Below are 23,534 nucleotides of genomic sequence, written 5' to 3'. Positions count from 1 at the left end.
AAACTTTGCAGAAACTTTTCCCAGGGGATTAAATAGGTTGGGTAGTGTCCATGTGAAAGGTTCATCATTTCTTTGAATTCCTCTTATCATTTAGTATTTAGTATTTAGGTGGCAGTCTATTACAGAAATCAACAGGGCAGATTTCATACTTATAGAAACATAGGAGTTGCTAGACAAAAAAAGACCAAGTTCCATCTAGTTTGCCTTCTACCATCCTGGTAGTTGTATGATACAACGATAATGGAGTTGCTGACTAATCATGGCAAACAATCTCTATCATTTCATCTACAACAGACCCAGACATGAGGCGAGGAATAGCCCCAGTGGTGGAAAGCTTTGGGAACCATAGGTCTGAAGTTACCTCTTCCTCCCAAGCATGCTACACTTACCACATATCATGTCTCAAATTATTCATATACTGTATCCCAAAATATTATTTTCAAAGTTACCAGCATTTCTGTTTCTTTTTAAAACTGAATTCAAATTCTCAAACTACCATGGTTGGATTTAAAATCACATTCTCTGGATTATTATTCCAGGCCTCTGGATTACTAGTCCAGTAACATAACCACTACATCATCATACCTGTTACAGCATTTGGGTATGTAAAATCATCTGGGTAGAACACCTGGAGGAAAATCGGATGGAGAGGATCATACATGAGTTAGGAAACCCAACCGATTTTCCATCCATTCATTTAAATCGGGCAGGCTCCATTACAGCTGTGCAATCTTCCCTGCCCAATTTTCTTCTGTGTGCCCAAGCGATCCTTTATAACTAAATGCTATAAAAGGAAAATCTGCATGAGCAGCTCTAAGTGAAGAAGCTATTTCTTATGACCGTGAGTGCTCTAGTTCTCTTAGACTAATTTTGAACAAAGCCTTAATGATGCTCTTTATTATTTTTAAACCAGGATTACGTTATCCCTTAAATTTTGTTTTCCAATGCGTATATATTTACCTTCCTTAGCCTTACCTTAATAGCTTAGAGATCTAAAATCTGGAATCATCTTTGTTGCATTGCAGTAAGCCATGTTGTTTGTTGTTTCATGCAGCGCTTGGTATCCATGAATATGCCTTTAAACAGTGATGGTACAGTCATGTTCAATGCAACTCTCTTTGCTTTGGTTCGAACTGCGTTGAGGATCAAAACTGAAGGTACATAATTTTAGAATATTTAATATTACTAGCTTGTCTAGTTTCAGATCTGTAAGCTATGATAACCTTTAATGTTGATGTGTTGATGTAATACAGTCATGAGGTGCCTGATTTGGAACATCTAATTCTAAAATTGCTTTATTGAAGGCAGAGAAATAAAATGAATGCTTTGCAGAGGGAGACTCACTAGGGGGAATTTCAACTGTCGGTAGCCTATTTCTTGCCTGAGAAATGAGAGACTGGCAGAGGAAGATCTGGCGCAGAACTTGGACATGTGTCTGCCTAATTCAATTTTCATGCAGGCCCTTAAGTGGGCGCCCAGCACTTCTGTCCAAAGCAGGTGGGAGGCTGTTCAAATATGTGAATGTGTAGGACCCCGATTGCAATTTTCATGGACAAATGGGTGAAGCATGTGAAGTGCATGCTAGTCCCACTTTTTCTTTGAAGAGTCCACTGGAAGCCATTCCAAAAAGGTATGTTTTTCTTTTTTTAAAGATTTTTAAGACAAAAATGTTCCAGCCTGCCACTGACCCGTTCTCGCCGCCACCTCCCCTCCCCTCCTGGGATTCACCTCCCCCAGAGGAACCACCTGTCGCCATCTCCATGCAGAAGCCGTATGACATTCCGCGGGCACCAAACCGGGAGATCGCCTATTTGGCACCTGTAGATCGCTGGTAAAATTCAAAGGAGGACTGAACCTGAAAATAGTTTGGTCCTCCTACCTGTGGCCTTGGGCAGGCGTCCTGGCGCACTACCAATATCTCATCTGTTTTGGGTCCAAGCGAAAAATCTCCCCCACTATCACTACTCCACTTAGAAGTTACAGGTAAGAGGGAATTGTTTGGGGCAGTGGGTTGAACTCTGGCTTTAATTGACCTATCTGACCTATGTTTGAATCCAGCCAATGATAAACTCATTGTCCTGTCTGAACAGGGAATTTGGAACAAGCAAACGAGGAACTTCGAGCAATTGTCAAGAAAATCTGGAAACGTACAAGTATGAAGTTGCTGGATCAAGTCGTGCCACCAGCAGGAGGTAAGCGCCTCTAAACATGGAATAGCTTGAAAAATGGAAGCCATTTCCCTGTAATAACATATAACTGGCAGCGCATATGATAAAACATGACATGATAGTTGATAGATGAATGACTTCTAGGAGTAATCAGAAATTGGTCTAGTCCCTTGATGGTAATGATGATTGATCTGTCCAAGTCATTAACGCAACGGCCCAGAATTTGCTGTAACCGGTCAACGAATGGCGCCCGCTGTTAGTTAGAGTTGCTCTTGTCCGTTTAATCAGACAGCGAGATGCCATTTTCACAAAGCTAATCGTGGAGCAGCGCATCTCAGACAGCATCTTCCGAATTTTTGCATTTAACTGCACATCTGCCCTCACCTGAATTTGCTCTGCGGTTTTCACATAAATAACAATCTCTCACGTATGCTTTAAGGCAAGTTTCAAGAACACTGACATTTCATCTTTAAGGAAATCATCTGAAGACTCTTTGTCCAGTTGGGATACTTATTGAAAAATTCATTAAACCAGCAGTTTGAAAATATACCTCTTTCAGAAGCACTTTAAACAGCGGAATCTTAGATGCACATCCCACTAGCCTCTTTGCAGACATATTCATTTTAATTTATTCCTCGAATTAAGAAATTTTAAGAAATTCCCCTAAGTACAGAGTATTGATTTAACTGACATTGAAATTTGTAATCATCAAGTTATCTTTATGAATTATTTGCATGTACGCGTTTGGGTTCTGGAATGTTACTGTTATATTTTAGACTTTTTAATACAGTTTTTGCCTTTCAACAGTTGTAGCAGACTTCCCTTTTGTGAGGAGTAGCCCTCATGTGCCAGGAATGTACAATGATTAACAGTGACACCTAGCTGCCCTGTACAATCTGTTGCGGCTGGAATTCGTCAGTCGTTCCAGCAAACTCCCACAGCAACCTCGCTGGGAGTCCACTGTAATTGCCGCACAAATTCCACCAGGACCTGGATACACAAGGTCCCAGTCATGGACCGAAATTTACAGGATGGCCTTGTGGGATTGGATCCTCCACCTGCCCCTACAAAATCACCTATGGTGGGAGTTCTCACGCCTCAGCCTCACAGGGACCCAGCATAATATTAGAGGCCGACACGCTAAGTAAGGAGAGGGGTACCTGTCTCTTGGAAGATGGAAATGGAACCTCCATGGGTGTACAGGCCAGGGAAGGGCCGGGCCCCTTCAACTTCCACCAGGGAATTTTTTTCTTCATTAATGCAGCCCTCTTGGGGCCCCTTTGAATGATTCCGCACTGGAGGGCATCAGTGGATGCAATCCCAGCCTAAGTGCTGGGATCATGCCATGTGGAATTTAAGGGTTGTTATCTTCAGACCTGAAAAGACCAAATCAAGAATTCCATCAAGAATGTTTGATAATGTTCCAGGCTTCCTAATTCAGAACTAAGTTACTGTATTCATACAGCAAAGGTGTTTGAACACACATCGTATTGCTTATGATTCCCTACAATTATCGTAACTGCAACAATAGAAATAAATTATTCTGCATAGAGCATAGTATTTTTATGTTCCAGATGATGAAGTTACTGTGGGGAAGTTCTACGCCACATTCCTAATCCAGGATTACTTCAGAAAATTCAAGAAGCGCAAAGAACAGGGGATTGTTGGGAAAGCAGTGCAGAAAAATGCACTCTCTCTACAGGTACATGTGAGAAATCTTTCTTAATATAAATGTTATGTTTACTTTTTTTTGAAAAGCAGTGTGTCTTGTCGTACCGCACGTGTACTATTTTTAACTAAAACTAAATCATCAATGTAGTGCATACTTTTTATGTTAAATTTATTTTAATATTTTTGTCCTGTGAAATTTTGTACTTATTGAGGTGAAATATATTAGTGAGGAGCAATGGAAGCTTTTGGATTCAGTATCAGCATTAAGTACTGGTAGGTTCCATGTACAGTGTGAAGTTCCCTTCCTCTGGTCCGACAACATACCTTAATCACAAGGTCAGAAAAGCCTCCCTCCTGATCCCAACCCGCGGCCCCGTGTTCTCCCGCCCCCCGCCGAACCCCCAGACCCACTTACCTGAGCCGCAGCGGCTCGATTTCTTAGCAGTCCTCTGCAATCCTCGCCGGTGGGCTAAAACGCCACATCAGCTCTACAACAATAAGGCCCGAGGCCCAATATCATGGTAAATATCCTGCGCCTGCGAAAATGGGCGCTCAGGAATTTCTAGGCCTCTGTGTCCTTATTACACTTTTTAGTTCTTCATTATTTTAGTTGTCAGTTTCAGCATTTCAATGAAAAGCACAAAAGAATTTTCTGTTTAAATTTTGGTTTCCAGCAGAGCAAAGAAAAAAGTTGTTGCTGGAGTGATGAGCTCATGTAATTTCGGAAAAAAACTCCCTCATATGGTTAGTTAGTCCAATCATTTACTTATCTATTTTGAGACATGAATAATTAGCCAAATTAGAGGACATGCACGACTTAGTAAATTACATGAGACTGAACAAACAGAGGGGGAAAAAAATTGGATAGGGGCCGTTTTTGGGCGTAGGTAGCGTGATGCGCTATCACCCCGCGCCCAATGACCCCTGCGCAGGCAGGACGCACGTTTTGGCCGGCCCGAGGACACACCTGCAATCAATGTTCCATTCCAGGCTTTGGAATCAATGCAATTCGCACTTTCCACCACAAGGGGGAGCTCAATCTCTTAAAGGGAGGATGTTTCTTAGAAATCTGTTAAAGGTAGCTGGTACCTGTTATTTGCTGAAAATAACAGTCTACTGTCTGAACGGAGATCAGACATCGCACATATAAAACACAAATGCAGGTCCCATCCCTATGTTTACACACTGATGAGTTATGTTAAAACATTGAATAAAGGTTGCGCACTACTAAATCCCACATCCTCCAATCTGCACGCCAGACCTCATCAACCTGCCGATCTGAGTTGGTACCAGGCCTGCGAGAGTGTGTGCACCAAGGTTCTCTGCTGATGCACTAGAGGCCTTGGTGCAAGAGGTGGACAGAAGGAGGGACATCCTATATCCGCAGGGCGGGGGTGGGGGGGGGGGAAGCAAGAGGCCCTCCAGACATATACTTTAAAGGCAGTGGGAGGCAGCGGGGGATGAAATCAATGCCAGGAGCACAGCATCATGAACATGGATACAATGCAGGAAAAGTTCAGTGCTTTGACATGAGTGGTCAAGGTGAGTGAGGTCAACTGTCAAGTGGCCTCTCCTACTAACTGCACCACGCACTACACCCCCCATCATCCACATACCAACAAACTCTTTCCATCAGTACACAACTCTTCCAATCAGATGCTTCCTCTCATCCTTACACATTACCACTGTTGCAAGCCGCACACCCACAACTCACAGACCACGCACATTGGCAGCTATTCAACCATGACAGGCATATCACCCAGACACACGTCCTGCTTTCTTGCAGGAGAAGGTGGCGCATATCAGGAGGCAGCAAGTGACAGTGACATTTAGACCCTCGAGCCTGTTCCACCATTCAATGAGATCATGGTGGACCTGTGACCTAACTCCATATACCTGCCTTAGCCCCATATCCCTTAATACCCTTGGTTTACAGAAATTTATGAGTCTCAGATTTAACATTCACAAGTGAGCTAACATCAACTGCTGTCTGTAGAAAGCGTTCCAAACGTCTCCCCCCTTTGTGTTTAGAAGCATTTCCTAACTTCACTGCTGCACGTCCTGGCTCTAAATGTTAGGCTATGTCCCCGCGTCCTAGTATTCCAGTATAGGAGACCTCCAAAAACAGTTACAAATGTCTCGGCAGCCAGAAGCAATAATCCAGCCACAAACCTGTAAATCCTGCATGGTCCCTTTAAATAGCACTGGTTGGGGGGTGGGGGGATACTCCAGGCACTCTAAGACACGTTCAGATGGTTGGGGTTAAGACTGTTAAGTCCCCAAATGGTGTCTATCACTTGAAATCAGCGTTGCACACTGATTTTATCCATTTTCTCCCTATTTTACATGATTCCAGCATTCGTTATCTGCACCTGCACTAACTCCTATACCAAGATGGCGTCTGGCGCACATCAAGCTGAAACGTGCATGCGCATCCAGGACGCCATCTTTGATGTCAGAGAGACTGTGTAGCGCCGAAACAGCGGGCGATGCATGGCCCAATTTAGCGCCCACTGAGTCTCGAATATGTAATGAAAGTCTGAATTGGAACACAGCACAGATATGAAGATGCACAGGAGAACACCATATTTATATTTTTCTTTTAATATTAATGAAAAATGTCAGTGTTGGGGTATGGTCACTTGATGGGGCAGAACTTCCTCCTGAAATAACGGAGAGCTCAACAGCAATCTCCGTTTTTTATGGTGAATCAAAAGAGCAAGTTGCCACATTTGCACATGCGCAGTAAAATGCGGAAGTCGTGAACTTGCTCCTATCGATTCGCCGACAATTTGACAGCTGTGAATTAAAGGGCCATCATACCCTATGATCATAGAAATCACTGGAAAACTCACAAACTTGCTCATCTGCCCAGCTGGAACGTAACTAATTATGCCACCAAAAAGCACACTTGAAAATACCAGGCCTAAACTAAGTTTTAAAAGCACGATAACTCTTTTTGACTGCCGAACAACTAAAAATTAAATTTTAAAAATGTGGAGTCTCATATTACTCCTTTTTAAATAGTTTTTGGTCATTAAAAAAAATTTAAAATTTAAAAATTTTTTTTAAAATTTTTCCCTCTGTCTCTCTAATTTAATTCAATTATTTCTTTGGCTTTTTATAAAAAAAATTGTTGACAATGGCTTCCAGAATACTAACTTTAAATGAATGAAGTCTGCTTGCCTGCTTGTGGGCGTGACTTCTCTTCCTGACAGATTTTGTGGGCATGTCTTGTAATCTCACAGACATTTCCATGCGAATCAATTTACACTGTTCAGAGGCTAGGTTGATTGCGCACAATTCTTTAAAAGTTCAAAATCATGCAAGTCGACGTCACAAAGCACACAGTAAGTACATTCGTAAATTTATTTCACAGGAGCTGCAGCGATCGTTGCCATGCTGCTCTGCGCAAGTTCTGCCCCGATAATTTCTTTGCCCCCAGAGCTCCAGGTGAGGAATGGCAGAGCTCTTTTTATCCAAGTTTCAGGCAACAGTCAGAATTTAGCTCCAGCAATTGACAAATCCCACCTTCATTTCAAATAAGCCAACTGATCTATGCGAGTAATATTTTTACCACTCTTCACAACAAAATATACAGATAAGAAATTCACCCTCAGAGGACACATTGCACAAACCTAAAATCTCCATATTTTCACATGTACACTTGTGAAACAATTCACCATTTTACAAAGTGTATTTCCAGGTGCAAAAAACAAAGGGCCCAAAACTAGTGTGGCACCTTTTGCTTCAGGGAGTCGAAATTTGGGGCAGAACCCAGCTCTGCCAGGATTCTACCTCATGTAAATTGTAGGCAAAATTCCAACGGGGGGAGGAGGCGAGTCACCTGTCCACGCCTCCCCTTATCAAGGGGCTGTATCTGCAGGAGTTTCTGGCTACCCCAGGAATTCTGCCCTTACAAGGTCTCATTGGAACTCTTGCCAGGTGAGAGCTGACTTGAGTTCCGCTCAGGCCCTTAGGAATGTCCCAGAAGGTCCCCTGGGAAAGGTAAAATTCTCTCTATAAAGCAAGCAAAAAAATTAACTCCAGATCAAAAGCAAAATACTGCGGATGCTGGAAATCTGAAATAAAAATAGAAAATGCTGGAAATATTCAGCAAATCAGGCAGCATCTGTGGAGAAAGAAACAGAGTTAATGTTTCAAGTCGCTGACCCTTTGTCAGAACTTCATCAAAGTTAACTCCAGATTGTCTTCAGACCAGAAAGGACAGCAGGATATCTCTATTGGAGTGGCTGCGTGCCACTCCACTACCTATCAGCCGATTAGGGAAGGCGCCTATAAAGCACCTTACTGTTAAGGGTGAGCGGCCTGACCCAACCATGTAAATTTTAGCCCCAAAATAATCATAATTGAGAGTTGTCAAGGTGATCGGAATATGAATGTCATAAAAGTCAACAGAGTCCAAAGTAGCTCAAACATCTGAGAACTCAAAAGCACTTCAATAATGTGCAATATAAAGAATTACAAAAAAAAATTGAAGAAAAAACAATAACCAAGAAAAGGTCCTAAGGTGGGAAGAAGAAAGGGATGGCTACAACAGTACACCTTCCTGACACCTCCTTTGACTCCAGTGATTCTGGTGAGTATTCAGTTGTTTATTAAACATCATGCTCTTTTACGTCAAATATGTCAGCCCAAACAATTAGCATTAAACCTTGTCTTACATGCATTTTAATAATATATTACACCTCCTTCAAAACTTTTCTAAATCTTCTTAATCCATAACTAATTGCTTTTGCATTATTCCAATGTTCTCATGTTCAAAATTCTTGCAAAGTTTCATTGTGATATGTAGCCCTTCTGTACAGCATCAGATAAGCAAAAGTTGTGTCTCCACAGATAATTCTCCCACTTTGAAGTTCTGGAGACCAGAACATCAGCAAGCTATCATCTTGGTTAGAGGAGGAAAATCACGAAGAATCTTGTATGGCTTGTAATATAAACAATTACAAAGAAAAAAATTGTAAAATGTGTAACAAAGTCCCTAATGGAAATAGATTCTAGAATTTAAGAGCAGGTTGCAGGAGATAATTTTCATTTGAATGCATCTGCTCCAGGAGCAACACAAGTAATAAGGACACATCAGCCAGAGTTCACAGGTGCAGTGCCTTCATCTCCCCCACAAAGTTCCAGAGCATACAGAAGGGAGAACTTAGCACTGTGGGCACTATGCAAATGTGGGTTCAACAACATCCACAGAGACTTACGTACATAGTAAATGTTTTGCAGTATCATGGGGCATGATTGTCACAGCATGCAGTCTCTTTGGCCAATAAAAGGGACTCATTTATTTGTAAGACTGCATAGTGTAAATTTATTGATCCTGTGCTTCCACAGGGAGCACATGTTGGAGATGGGGGTATAACACTGTAGCACCGATTCTCCAGTGCCTTTAACCACTAGGAGGTTGAGATCAGTGAGATCAACTGTCAAGTGGAGTCTCCTACCAACTGCACCATGCACTACACCCCCCATCACCCACATACCAATAAACTCTTTCCATCAGTACTCAACTCTTCCAATCAGATGCTTCCTCTCACCCTTACACATTACCATTGTTTCAAGCCACCAACCCGCAACTCACAGGCCACACACACTAGCAGCTATTCAACCATGACAGGCACATCACCCAGATACACGTCCCACTTTCTTGCAGGAGAAGGTGGCGCATATCAAGAAGCAGCAAGTGGCAGTGACATTTAGCCCCTCGAGTCTGTTCCGCCATTCAATGAGATAATGGTGGACCTGTGACCTAACTCCATATACCTGCCTTAGCCCTATAACCTTTAATACCTTTGATTCACAGAAATCTATCAATCTCAGATTTGACATTCACAAGTGAGCTAGCACAACTGCTGTCTGTAGAAGAGCGTTCCAAATGTCTCCCACCCTTAGTGTGTAGAAGCATTTCCCAACTTCACTCCTGCACGTCCTGGCTCGAAATATTAGGCTTTGTCCCCGCATCCTAGTATTCAAGTCCAGGAGACCTCCAAAAACAGTTACAAATGTCTCGGCAGCCAGAAGCAATAATCCAGCCACTAACCTGTAAATCCTGCACGGTCCCTTTACATAGCGCTGGCGGGGGGTCCTCCAGGCACTCTAAGACACGTTCAGGTGGTCGGGGTTAAGACAGTGCGTTGAGTTGAGCGTTAAGTCCCAAATGGTGTCTATCACTTTAAATCAGCGTTGCACACTGATCAAAGCCATTTTCTCCCTACTTTACATGATTCCAGCATTCGTTATCTGCGCCTGCGCATACTCCCATACCAAGATGGCTTCTGGCGCACGTCACACAGGAAACGTGTGTGCGCATCCAAGGTGCCATCTTAGATGTCGGAGAGGCTGTGTAGCGCCGAAATGACAGGCACTACACGGCCCAATTTAACGCCCTTTGTTCTTTAAAATAAATACAAAAAATACTGGAAATGTGCAGATCAGTCAACATCTGATAGAGAGATGCTAATTTATGACCCTTTTATTATCTGAGAGGAATATTGCAGTTCTGATTAGGGAACATATGCACAAAATTACAGGTCTTTAGAATTCTTGAGAACATACAGTATTCATGATGTCAGTATGGAATAATCGTTCCTTCAAGCTAATCTCTATGACTTAGAATTGGGCACTGGAAAGAGTTAGTTGTTCCTTTTTAAAGATTGGAACTGCTATCAGAGCAATTACAGATGATAATAGGTTGGTGGGTCTAAAGTGGCCTCAACATATGCAAAGCACAACCTTTTGGACCAGAAAACTCCCTGAGAAAAATTTCCTTGACCTAAATTTCTGTAATACTCTTGAAACTCAATTCTCACATGTCTCAAACAAAAGCTAGATTCTCTGTTCAAGTTAAACACCCCTTGGTGTCTTGGGCAGATGAAGACAAAATCTTCTTCAGGAGCCACTCCAGCGACTCCCCGTTTGTCCCTGTCACTTCCAGGAATTCACCCTGGATGTAACAGGGGTTGTACAATATGCCTATCCCTAAAAAGGTAGGTGTATTGTAATTCTATGCAAATGATAGAAATACGATATCGGAAGTATTTTCTGTCATTTGAAGGAAGATCCCTATGGGATCTATTAACATTTGATTTCTTTTTGGTGGCGCCCATATGTGGCCCAGCACCACACCTATGCCTGCTTTCTGCAGGCGTACTTTCCACTGGCTTCATTGCTGGCATATCTGTCAGGATTTCTGGAGGACCAGGAACCCCCGAGACACATTTCCAAACTGACGTCGGGACAAGGGAGATAGGTGGAAGCAGGATCCGCGCCACCATCAGAATTTGAAGTGCAGCTATCACAAGGCAGAGATGGGTTCCGCCCCAACCTCTAGCCCCTCTGCTTTCCATGAAAGAGAAGAATTTCTCGGGTTTTATGTTTTCTTTTGTTTTTTGGTAACCAATTTATGAAAGTACAATGTCTATGAAGTTTGATGAACATCAAATAAAGCTTTTAAAATGGCTGAACTGGTTATATACCCGCACATGCACTATTCCCGGCATGTTCATCTTTGAAGCCTACCCAGACTCTAAACAGAGAACAAGTTCAACTAAAAAAAAAACAAAATTGATGGGTGGACATTAGTGGTAGAGTACTGTTGTATGCATCTGTACAGTCCTGCTCCTCCTGGCCCACAAGGAAACTTAAACATACCTCTCTGGGCCTCATCTGGCCCTCGATCCACTTCCCGACAGCTTTGGCCTGGTGGGGAAGCCACTACAGCTCCCCGTTCAGGCCTCAGTTTAATTTTGCAGTCGGGCTCCACAAACATCATCAGGCCCTGATCTGCATATTTAAAGAAGGACCTCGCCAGCTTCAGGGGCGGGAAGCCAGTGGGTAAGTCTCCCGCTCCATTTTAACTGCCTCCCCACCTGCTTCCCGCTGGGCGGGGGATTAAAACTCCCCCCAATATCTATAGAATAAGATGTAAAGGAAAATGTTCACACTTTAAAAAGAAACTTTTAGACCTTTTTCTTTTCCCCTTTTTTACTTTCTAGGCTGGTCTGCGTACTTTGCATGACATTGGCCCTGAGATTCGTCGTGCCATATCTGGGGACCTGACAGCAGAAGAAGAACTGGAAAAAGCAATGAAGGAGGCTGCTTCAGCTGCATCTGAAGATGACATTTTCAGGGTAGGTTTCACATTAGGTAATTGCTAAAAATCATGAAGGAATTTAAACTTTTCCCCTTAAATCCTGTTGTGGTCAGTGTCATGTGGTTTTATCAGCTTAGCAGCCTATTTTTCTTGCACTCATTTTTGATTTTAAGACATTGTTTACATAACATTCAGCCAGTATTTTACACGATATAATGTGATGTATAGCACCCTTGAGAGATTCTACAGGGTGGATTTGAGTGGAATCCTGAAGATGACTGTTGAGTTAAATCGTTACTTTGCATTTGTGCTGAGTTGCCAGTGCTGATGGATAGAGGTGCTACTAGAATTGAATCTATGGAAGTCAATGTATAAGTAGTCCTGTCTAAAATTAGGGCTCTTAAGGCAGATTAGGCTTTTGGGCCTAATGATATTCACTGTAGAGTACTAATAGAAATGGGGCTGTGTTATGTGAGCCATTGGCTCATCTATTTAACAGCTCTTTGAGGTCTTGGGTATTCCCATGGACTAGAGAGGCCCATGTGGTATCTATACTTAAGAAGGGTAGTATGTCATAACCTGGGAATTATAGGCCAATTAGTTTGACTTATCCATAGGTAAATGGCTAGAAGGAATTTTTAGATGTGCGCTGTATAAAAGAGCAGTGGTTATTTGGAAATAGATGTCCTGTCTCACCAGTCGAATTTTTTGAAGGAGTCTGCTATCTCCTCTCTGGCTTCTTTCAATGTCATCAAGATCTAGTGACTTATCCACTTTGTTCTGCCATTTTTTTCAAACCCAATCTTTTTTCAACAGCCACCTCTAACGATTGCTCCGTATCCTCCTCCACTGCACCTATTTTCTGACTTCCACCATCATTTGCAAAAAAAATTGCAAAAATATTTATTTGATATCTCTGCCTTACCTTCATCATCCACAACTTGACCACCCCCTCCTTTATTCCTGAGTGCTCCTACCTGTTCTTGAACAATGCTTTTACTTTCAAAATATTTTATAAAAGCCCTTCTAATCTCCCTTTTCATCTTCCCACTATAATTTCTATATTCTTCCTAATTTTCTTTAGCATTTTTAGCCCTAATTGTATCATAAGTTACTTTTTAAGTTTATTTAGTTTTAATATATTTATCCACAGAATTCTATTCTTTGAAGCAGCTACTTTTCACCATATAGCAGTATTGTACTCTATCCATCTCATTTTTGAAGATTTCCCACTGTTGATCCATCAAACTGTTTGATGATTTTTTCTACCCAGTTAATTTGGGCAAGAACTCATCACACTGACCTTTGCCTTTTTCCACTTATCTTTGATTCATCATTATTCTTTTCTATTCTTACATTGAACCTAAGTAAGTTATGGCCGTTACTTCCCAAGTGTTTTCCACGCTCATATTAGTTATTTGCTCCACTTCATTTCCCAGAACTAAATCAAACAATGCTTCTTTCCTTGTTGGACTAGAAACATACTTATTGAGGAAGTTAAATGAATATCTAGCAAGGAACAGGATTCTGTGTTACAATGATAATTACAGAGAGGAATAATCAAATGTTGTGTGAAATAGGATGGTTTCTAAGGTGGTTCGACTATGGAGATGTTATGCCAAGTGAAACAACTGATCTAGGATGTTTAATGTCAGCAGTTAGGCTACATAAATATTCTAGAATTTTGCTTGATTTGGCTTTGACAAGCGGGGTGGCACTTTTGTGGAAGGAACAGGCTTCATAGGCCGAATGGCCTTTTCCCAATTCATACTTTCTTGTATTCCTGCTTCCTGGGTATCCTCCTACCTTTTGCACTGTTCCATGGCTGAGAGTGCAGGAAGGAATCTGCTCTCAGACCTGTCCCAGTGTTGCATTATAATTGACTGCTTGGAGAAGTATAAGATTATTCCGTTTTCTCATCCTCCCTGGTCTGTGGAACTGTCACACCTCTGCTCTGCATCTACTTGGTACCCTGGCAAATATTGAGAAGTCATTATGTGAGGAATCGTAAATTTGAACCCAAGTCCTTCCACTTTGTGGCACAACTTATTCCTCCACTTGCTGTGGCACATGGCAGCTGATATGATGTCCTTATAGTGAAAAATGTAGGTTGATTGTTAGAGGTTCTGTGTATACTGTATAATATTGAAAGTTTGTATATGACTGAGCATGTTTTCATCCCACAGAGGGCTGGTGGCTTATTTGGTAACCATGTTGGCTATTATCCAAGTGATGGTAGAGGCACCTTCCCACAAACTTTCACCACCCAGCGTCCTTTGCACCTCAATAAATCAGGAACCTCTCAAGTTGAAATAGAGTCACCATCCCATGAGAAACTGGTTGATTCAACCTTCACTCCAAGCAGCTATTCCTCCTCCGGGTCAAACGCCAACATTAACAACGCCAACAACACTGCACTAGCCAGATTCCCAAGTCCAGTCAATTACCAAAGCACCGTAAGCACAGTGGATGGTCATAGCAATTCTCTGACTTCAGCACTTTTATTGCAAGCCACAACATGGAAGATCAATCCCAAAAGGTAAGTTAGTCATATTGCAACATATATGAAGATGATCTTCTGCTAATCCAATTCACTGTCATTTCAGTTTCAAGTCTGTTTATTACATTAGTATTTTTGATATAAAAAAGGATTATGGAGGGGAAAATGCAGCCAAGGTTTCTGCTCCTAGTGACTGTTCAGTGACCCTTCTTGGAAAGTGTGCATGTGTGGGCCTTGAGTTAGGATAGTTTCAATAGTTTGGTTATGATGTCCTTCACATTCAAATAACTTGTTGATATTCACTGCCTGGGCTCACACTTGAAGTGAGCTACCAGAGAGCTGTCGATGGTTGTGGGCCTACACTTCAGCATGTGGTACCTTCTTCAGGGAAAGAGAATAGAAAATTGAAAACATAAGAAAGAACTATGGTGATAACTTTACTGATCTATTGCAATAATTAACTCCAAAATGCACATATTTTGGGGTTTTCTCACAAAAATGATTTGAGTAGCACATAGTTTAGCTCTGTACCAAAATAAACCCTGGTGCTGTCAAACCCCTGATACACTCACTTGTCATTCATCATCCATTTCTTCAAACTTGCTCCTAAGAACAACACCATATCAATTTTAGAAAACTGCTTCCTAATTTTTAATTTTTAAGCACTTAAGACAACTAAAAATTAATGAGTTGAATAAGTCACAATTTACGAACAACTCACAAAGTCAGCAGCATGATGGTGGGATCTCATCTAAATGTGTAAATAACCAGACCCTGTTAAACAATACAATTAAGTAGAATCAGATAAGTCAACATACTGCTCCCAGTTCAAGCAGGGACAAGAACTGAGACAAACTTGGAAATATTACAGAGAGCATCTTATGATCAGGGCACCTTTTAAAATTTAAATAGTTATAAGAATTATAATGAATTTTGGCATCCTTCTGTTTTGTTTCAATCATTTATGTCAATCTTTGAATATTTTTGTTTAATCAGTGCCTACTGAATTGCACGATCGGTGTACGGGTTTGAAAAAGTTACTGAATGCACCATGAGAGAGTTGAATTAATTTACACAGTTGATATTGAATCTTTGTTGGGTTTATGATCATGTGTCTAATAATGTTAATTTAGTTCCCAAGTAGTTAGACTCAATGAGGCCAATTTTAACTTGCCAAAATTGTTGTTAATGGGACAGTAACAGCCTCCAAATGGGGTTGGTGGACGCTGTAGATTCACTCTTCAGCGTAACCATAGCAACAGTCAGCATAACCCCATAGGAGTAAAGTTACGGGTTTGCACCCCTGGCGCAGAGCATTACCCATCGGGAGTGTACATTTGGGACTCAAGTAGCCTTTGTCCATAATTTTTTGTCCATTTAGATGGAAGACTGTGGGGAGTATATTACCAAATTCCTGATATACACTTCCTGCAAGCGAGTCTCCATGCTCGGAGCATAAGCTTGTAAAATAATTCCTTGTATATTTTTTAGTGTATAATCATAGCAGTAACTAAGGGAAAAATCAAAGTAACTGTATTTAAAGTACTATTATCATCAGGCAGCATTACCTTACCACAACAGGCAACATGAGTGCAGCATGAACCCATTACAACAAGCAGTGTGAGTATAGTGTGATCCTCACTGGGTCATTGTAAGTTCAACAAGCAGTGTGAGTATAGTGTGATCCTCACAGGCATTGTAAGTTCAGTATGTGCCCATTACAACATGCAGTGTGCTTATGGTGTGAGCCATACATGTAAAGGCAGTATGAGTATTGAATGACACCCAACACAACAAACGTTAAGTTCAGATGAGCCCAGGACAACATGCACTGAGTGCACCAAGTAATTAGTGTGAGCCACAATGAATGAGTTTCGCTAGACAAGAGTGCAGACTGGAGATTGAGCATTATAGTAATAGCCCTATCTCTGACCTGCACTCCTGTCTTGTGAGAATCTGTGCTAGGTGCAGTCTTGCTGAATTTAGCCTTATATAAGTTATGTGTGTCCACCACAAGCACTATAAGTACAATGTGAGCCCCACTTTAAGCAATATAAATAGTGGGAACCTCACCACATCAAACAGTGTGAGTACAATGTGATCCCCAGTTCAACAGATGACGTTAGTACAGTATAACCCCACTGTAACAGGCTATGCAAGCATTGCAGAGCCCTACCACAACAGACGGTGTTCTACAATGTGAGGCTCATGGCTCTTTCATTTATTACACTGTTTTTTGTTTTCCGAGAGCTGTCTTTTGTATGTAAAATAATGTCTAATTAAATCATTTTTCTTGTCTGTTTTCGTGCTCTCTTGTGAAACAGGACACGGTATTATGAAACACTGGTACGGTATGTACCCCTCTGAGTGTTCTTCATTTTAACTATAGTAGTTTTAACCCTAGTAATGTTCTTCTTGCTCCAGTTAAACCATAGATGTATTTATTTTATTAGCTAAGTTATTTTTAGGATCTCTTCAGATCCCCCTCTTCTGGTTCAACACAATTGCTTGACAAAGAGAGCAGAAAGGTAATTCATATCCAAGCCTCAGCCAGTGCCTCCTTGTACCAAATACTAAGAGGCATGTGAGAATTGTGTGAGTTGGCTAACCCTCTAATTTCCCTCAGTTACTGCATCTGTTCTTTATCCCTAATGTGCACCTCATTGAGTCGGCCAGGCTTTGAGATCATAAACTCACTGATGGGAGACTTATAGGGGAAAACTGGTAATTCATAGTATCATAATATTACAATAGGAGGAGGCTATTCGATCCATAGTGCCTGTGCCAGCTCTTTGAAAGAGCTATCCAATTAGCACATTCCCCTGCTTTTTCCCCATAGCCCTGTAATTTTTTTCCTTTCAAGTATTTATCCAATTCCCTTTTGAAAGTTACTATTGATTTTGCTTCAACTACCCTTTCACGCAGTGCATTCCAGATCAGTACAACTCGCTGACTAAAAAAATGTTTCCTCATGCCGCCTTTGGCTTTTTTTGCCGATCACCTTCAATCTGTGACCTCTGATTACCGACCCATCTGCCACTGGAAACAGTTTCTCTTTATTTACTTTCTCAAAACCGTTCATGATTTTGAACACCTCTAACAAATCTCCCCATTTTCTGTTTTAAGGAGAACAACCACAGCTTTTCCGGTCTCTCCACACAACTGAAGTCCCTCATCCCTGGTACCATTCTAGCAAATCTCTTCTGCACCCTCTCTAAGGCCTTAACATCCTTCCTAAAGTGTGGTGCCCAGAATTGAATACAATACACCAGCTGAGGCCTAACCAGTGTCTTATAAAGGTTTAGCATAACTTCCTTGCTTTTGTACTCTATGGCTCTATTAATAAAGCCCAAGATCCCATATGCTTTTTTAACAGCTTTCTCAACTTATCCTGCCCCTTCACAGATTTGTGTATGTGCACCCCCAGGTCTCTGTTCCTGCACCCTCTTTAAAATTGTACCATTTGGTTTTATATTGCCTCTCCTCATTCTTACTACCAAAAGGTATCACTTCACACTTCTCTGTGTTAAATTTCATCTGTCATGTGTCTGCCCATTTCACCAGTCTGTCTATGTCTCCCTGACCTGTTACTATCCTCCACATTGTTTACTACATTTCTGAGTTTCATGTCATCTGCAAACTTTGAAATTATGCCCTCTATACCCAAGTCCAGGTCATTAATATAGATCAAAAAGAGCAGTGGTCCTAATACTGACCCCTGGGGAACATCAATGTATACTTCCCTTCAGTCTGAAAAACAGCCGTTCACTACTACGCTCGGCTTTCTATCCCTTAGCCAATTTTGTAATCTACCGTGCCACTTTCCCTTTAATCCCATGGGCTTTAATTTTGCTAACAAGTCTATTATGTGGTACTTTATCAAATGCCTTTTGAAAGTCCATATACAAAACACCAACCGCAGTACCCTTATCAACCTTCTCTGTAACTTCATCAAAGAACTCAATCAAGTTAGTCAAACATGATTTTTCTTTAACAAATCTATGCTGATTTTCATTTATTAGCTTTTCCAAGTGCCAATTAATTTTGTCCCGGATTATTGTCTCTAAAAGTTTCCCCACCACCGACGTTAGGCTGACTGGCCTATAATTGCCAGGATTATCCCTCTCCCTTTTTTTGAACAGGGGTGTGACATTTGCAATCCTCCAGTCCTCTGACACCGTCCCCATATCTAAGACATTAGTCATTTTTTTTCCTGGTTTTACTGCTTAAAATATTTTAAAGTATATTCATTTACTTCATCAGATCTTCTTCCAGCTCTTTCCTATCTCCGCAATATCCTTCTTCACCCAGAACAACAGATCAGGCTGGGACCTGAGTTCCCTATTGGCTTATAGATGGCACAGTTAGTTGAATAAATTAGGTCCCTCCCCCTTCCTCTCCATCATCAAGTGGAAGTACTGTAACTTCTAACAACCTCACTGTAAACCAGCAGAGCTTTTCATTTGGAGGACAGCAAAGCTCACAAGACAGGCAAACCTAGGATCCAAACAGAGGGCTCAATTTTAACCACCCACACAAAAGTAACCAGATGGGGGGGTGGGCAGTTAAGATGGAGTTAGGGACTTACCCACCCTTTTCCTGCCCTGATCTAGCCGACTAAATTTTAAATTGCAGGCAGCAAGCCTGCGGTGTTCTCTTTAAATATGCAGATCGGGCTCTGATGAGGTCACTGAGGCCTGATCTGCCATTTTAACCTAAAGCCTCAGTAACAGAGCAGTGGTGGTTTCCCTGCCAGGCATCACCTGCTAGGAACAACAGCCAGGGCCCAGCAAAGAAAATTTTTAGTTTCCTTGTGGGCCAAGAGGAACAGGAGCTACACAAGGAAACCTTGGGCCTCCTCTGCCCTGGGCATCCTCTCCCCTGGGCATCCTCTCCCCTTTGCTGAATGGGGTTCCCGTCCCAGAACACTTACCTTGTGCCTGGGACAGTGCTCCTAGATCCCAGCGATGGCCTCCTGCTGCCCGATTTAAATATTAAACTGTTGCACAGACTGAAAATGACAAAAACAGAAAATGTTAGGCAGTCACATCCCGCTGACATCCCAGCTGTTTTGGTTGGGAAGTCGGCAAGTAGCATGCTAATGAGGCTCGGCCATTAAAATCAGCCGAGCCTCTCTGCTACCGTTCCCGGACAGGCACGGTGTTCGCTGTACCGTGTTTCAGCCCGGGAGTTAAAATTGAGCACAGAGTCTTAGTACTCTACCAGGAGAACTACAGTCACTAATTACTTTTCATTTCTAACTTATTCATTCTAATGTTTGTTAGCATTACATTTAATTCACTACTTAATCTTTTTGTAACTCAGATATGCTGTTACTAGCAATGTCATCACCTTACTAATAAAATCATATCTCCCAGCTCCCTGTCTCCTAGCCAATCCTCCAATGTCCACTTTTGCTGCACTTGTTTCTTTAAATGGTTAAAATCTATATTTTGTTTCAACCAGAATCTTTGCTGGGAACCAAGATCTTTATTTACTTCTAAACAGCCAAATTTGTTTTTATTTATCTCAATAATATTTACCCTTTCATGATTTTATATGGGCATAATTCAGCAGAAACTACCTTATTTACATGAAGTCAATATTGGTTTCTCTATTGACGGGATTAACAATAGTCAGCAAATATGAAAAACCATCTTCCAGCCCATTTATGTGTAGTTGCTATTTTGACTTATTTTGTACCATTGAAAAGATTTATTGACAGATCTCAGGATACGAACAAATTCCAAAATGTTGTCGCTTTTAGTGTACATGTGGAGTAACAAAAATTTAACAACTAATATCTAACACAAGCAAAATTTCATGACTATTAAATGGACTTTGTAATCTATTGTTTTGTTGACTAATTGTAAGATATCTACTTGGATAGAATTAAGGAACAATAGAGGAGCTATTATGCTACTGGGTGTATACTATAGGCCACCAAATAGTGTAAAGAAGATAGAGGAGAATATTTGCAGGCAAATTACAAAAAGATGCAAGAACTATAGAGTAGTGATAACGCGGAACGTCAATTATCCCAATATAGACTGGGACAGTAACAGTGTAAAGGACAAAGAGGGGGAGGAATTCCTGAAATGTGTTCAAGAGAACTTCCTGGAACAGTGTGTTTCTAGCCCAACCAGGAAGGAAGCAGTGCTGGATTTAGTTCTGGGGAATGAAGTGGGGCATGTGGAACATGTTTCAGTGGGGGAGCATTTGGGGAACAGTGATCATAATATCATTAGGTTTGGAATAGTTATGGAAAAGGACAAGGAACAATCAAATGTGAAAATGCTTAACAGGAGGAGGGCAAATTTCAGTGAGTTAAAAAGGGATTTTGCCCAGGTGGATTGGAATCAAAAATTGATAGGCAAAACAGTAATTGAACAATGGGAGGTCATCAAGGAGGAGTTGGTTTGGGTACAGAGCAGACACATCCCTATGAGGGGGAAAGGAAGGGCCTCCAAAGCTAGAGCTCCCTGGATGACTGAAGATACAGAGATTAAAATGAAACAGAAAAAGGAGTTTATGATGAATGTAAGGTTCATAATACAGTAAAGAACCAAGCTGAATACAGAAAGTACAGAGGAGACCTAAAATAGGGAATAAGAGGGGAAAAGAAAGAGTATGAAAATAGATTAGCGGCTAACATAAAAGGGAACCCAGAAGTCTTTTATAAACATATAAAAAGAAAAGGGTAGTCAAAGGAAGTGTGAGGCCGATTAGGGACAAAAAAATGAGATCTTCTAGTGGAGGCAAAGGTCATAGCTGAAGCACTAAATGAATACTTCACATCTGTCTTCACTAAAGAGGATGCTGCCATTGTAACAGTAAAGGAGGAGGTAGTAGCAATATTAGATAGGATAAAAATAGATAAAGAGGAGGTACTTATAAGATTGGCAGTAGTCAAAGAAGAAAAGTTACCCAGTCCAGTTAGGATTCATCCTGGTTTAATGAGGGAAGTAAGGGTGGAAATTGCAGAGGCTCTGGCCACAATTTTACAATCCTCCTTAGATATGGGATGGTGCCGGAGGACTGGAGGATTGCAAATGTTACACCCCTGTTCCAATCACAGGCCAGTCAGCCTAATGTCAGTGGCGGGGAAACTTTTAGAGTCAATAATCTGGGACAAAATTAATTGGCACTTGGAAAAGTATGGGCTAATAAATGAAAGTCAGCACAGATTGTCAAAGGAAAATTGTGTTTGACTAACTTGATCGAGTTCTTTGAAGTAACGGAGATGGTTGATGAGGGTACTGCAGTTGATGTTTTGTATATGGACTTTCAAAAGTACCACATAATAGACTTGTTAGCAAAATTAAAGCCCATGGGATTAAAGGGACAGTGGCAGTGTGGAAATTGGCTAAGGGACAGAAAGCAGAGAGTAGTGGTGAACAGTTATTTTTTAGACTGGAGGGAAGTATACAGTGGTGTTTCCCAGGAGTCAGTATTAGGACCACTGCTCTTTTTGATATATATTAATGACCTGGACTTGGGTATAGATGGTATAATTTCAAAGTTTGCAGATGACACTCGGAAATGTATTAAACAATGTGGAGGATAATAACAGGCTTCAGGAGGACATAGACAAACTGGTGAAATGGGCAGACACATGGCAGATGAAATTTAAGTCTGAAGTGATGCATTTTGTTAGGAAGAATGAGGAGAGGCAATATAAACTAAATGGTACAATTTTAAAGGGGGTACAGGATCAGAGGGATCTGGCGTTGCATATACACAAATCTATGAATGTGGCAGGATAAGTTGAGAAGGCTGTTAAAAAAGCATATGGGATCCTGAACTTTATTAATAGGCATAGAGTACAAAAGCAAGGAAGTTATGCTAAACTGGTTAGGCCTCAGCTGTATTCAGTTCCGGGCACCACACTTTAGGAAGGATGTCAAAGCCTTAGAGAGGGTACAGAAGAGATTTACTAGATTGGTGCCAGGGATGAGGGACTTCAATTATGTGGAAAGATTGGAGAAGTTGGGATTGTTCTCCTTAGAACAAAGAAGGTTATGGGGAGATTTGTTAGAGGTGTTCAAATTCATGAACGGTTTTGACAGAGTTAATAAGAAGAAACTGTTTCCAGTGGCAGAAGGGTCGGTAACCAAAGGACACGGATTGGCAAAAGAGCCAGAGGTGACATGAGGAAACATTTTTTTTACGTAGAGTTGTAATGATCTGGAATGCTCTGCCTGAAAGGGTGGTGGAAGCAGATTCAATAATAACTTTCAAAAGGGAATTGGATAAATACTTGAAAGGAAAAAATTTACAGGGCTATGGGGAAAGAGCAGGGGAATGGGACTAATTAAATAGCTCTTTCAAAGAGTTGGCACAGGCACAATGGGCCGAATGGCCTCCTCCTGCGCTGTACCTACTGTGACACTATGATATATCGCTTAACAACTTCTCTTCAGAATTTGTTGACTGAATTTCTGATTGTGACAATTGAACAACAAATAAACCATAATTTTTTAGCATTATCATGTGGGCTACCGGCTGATAAAACAAGCTAGCTAGTTGATAAACTCGCCACCAACAAATCTTTCACAATTTGACTTCAAATAAATATGATGAGGATATGATGTATTATGGATAAACAGATAGTCCGCCAGGAAACTTAATTTTAAAAAACTGGTGATGTGTTGTGCAAAACATTTGCAATATATTTTTCATAACTGTGCTGTATAACCCAGGAATGATAATACAGGTATAAATCATAATCAAAAGCAAGGTATGATAAATATCTCCACGCCTGATGCTGACTGGTTAACTCATGAGTTATCTAGTCATGTGTGGGTTATTGTTAGCCTGATTAGTGGAGGCACTTATCTTGTCATACTGCTGACTGTGAAATATTTGATTTTAGTTTCAACTGAGAAGAAAAAAATTTAAGTGGTTTATTTTTTGATTTTATAGCCCAAAAAATCTGTTGAACCTGCCTTGAGTTCACAAGTATTAGAATCATATCCTTATAATTAGGAGAATCAATAATTATTTGCTAGGTCCTTTAGTTAAATGTTGTGGAGGTTTTTCTAGCAACAGTTTCTTTCTCTCAATACTTCCTGCCATT

At 41.1% G+C, this 23,534-nt stretch overlaps 1 protein-coding gene across 1 annotated transcript in view; it reads left to right on the top strand.

Annotated features, from left to right (window-relative positions):
• The window catches only part of LOC137334460 (voltage-dependent L-type calcium channel subunit alpha-1C-like), a 435,374-nt gene that overhangs the window by 390,333 nt on the left and 21,507 nt on the right, over window positions 1-23,534 (top strand). Inside the window, exons 36-40 of the mRNA XM_067999141.1 lie at window positions 1,055-1,157; window positions 2,091-2,192; window positions 3,743-3,870; window positions 11,858-11,992; window positions 14,142-14,494. Coding sequence (XP_067855242.1) covers window positions 1,055-1,157; window positions 2,091-2,192; window positions 3,743-3,870; window positions 11,858-11,992; window positions 14,142-14,494 — 821 coding nt within the window. The remainder of the gene's footprint in view (window positions 1-1,054; window positions 1,158-2,090; window positions 2,193-3,742; window positions 3,871-11,857; window positions 11,993-14,141; window positions 14,495-23,534) is intronic.

Source organism: Heptranchias perlo, chromosome 18 (assembly GCF_035084215.1).
Source record: "Heptranchias perlo isolate sHepPer1 chromosome 18, sHepPer1.hap1, whole genome shotgun sequence".
NCBI lineage: Eukaryota > Metazoa > Chordata > Chondrichthyes > Hexanchiformes > Hexanchidae > Heptranchias > Heptranchias perlo.
Note: the sequence above shows the minus strand (reverse complement) of the source record. Positions and strands in the feature narration are given on the sequence as shown.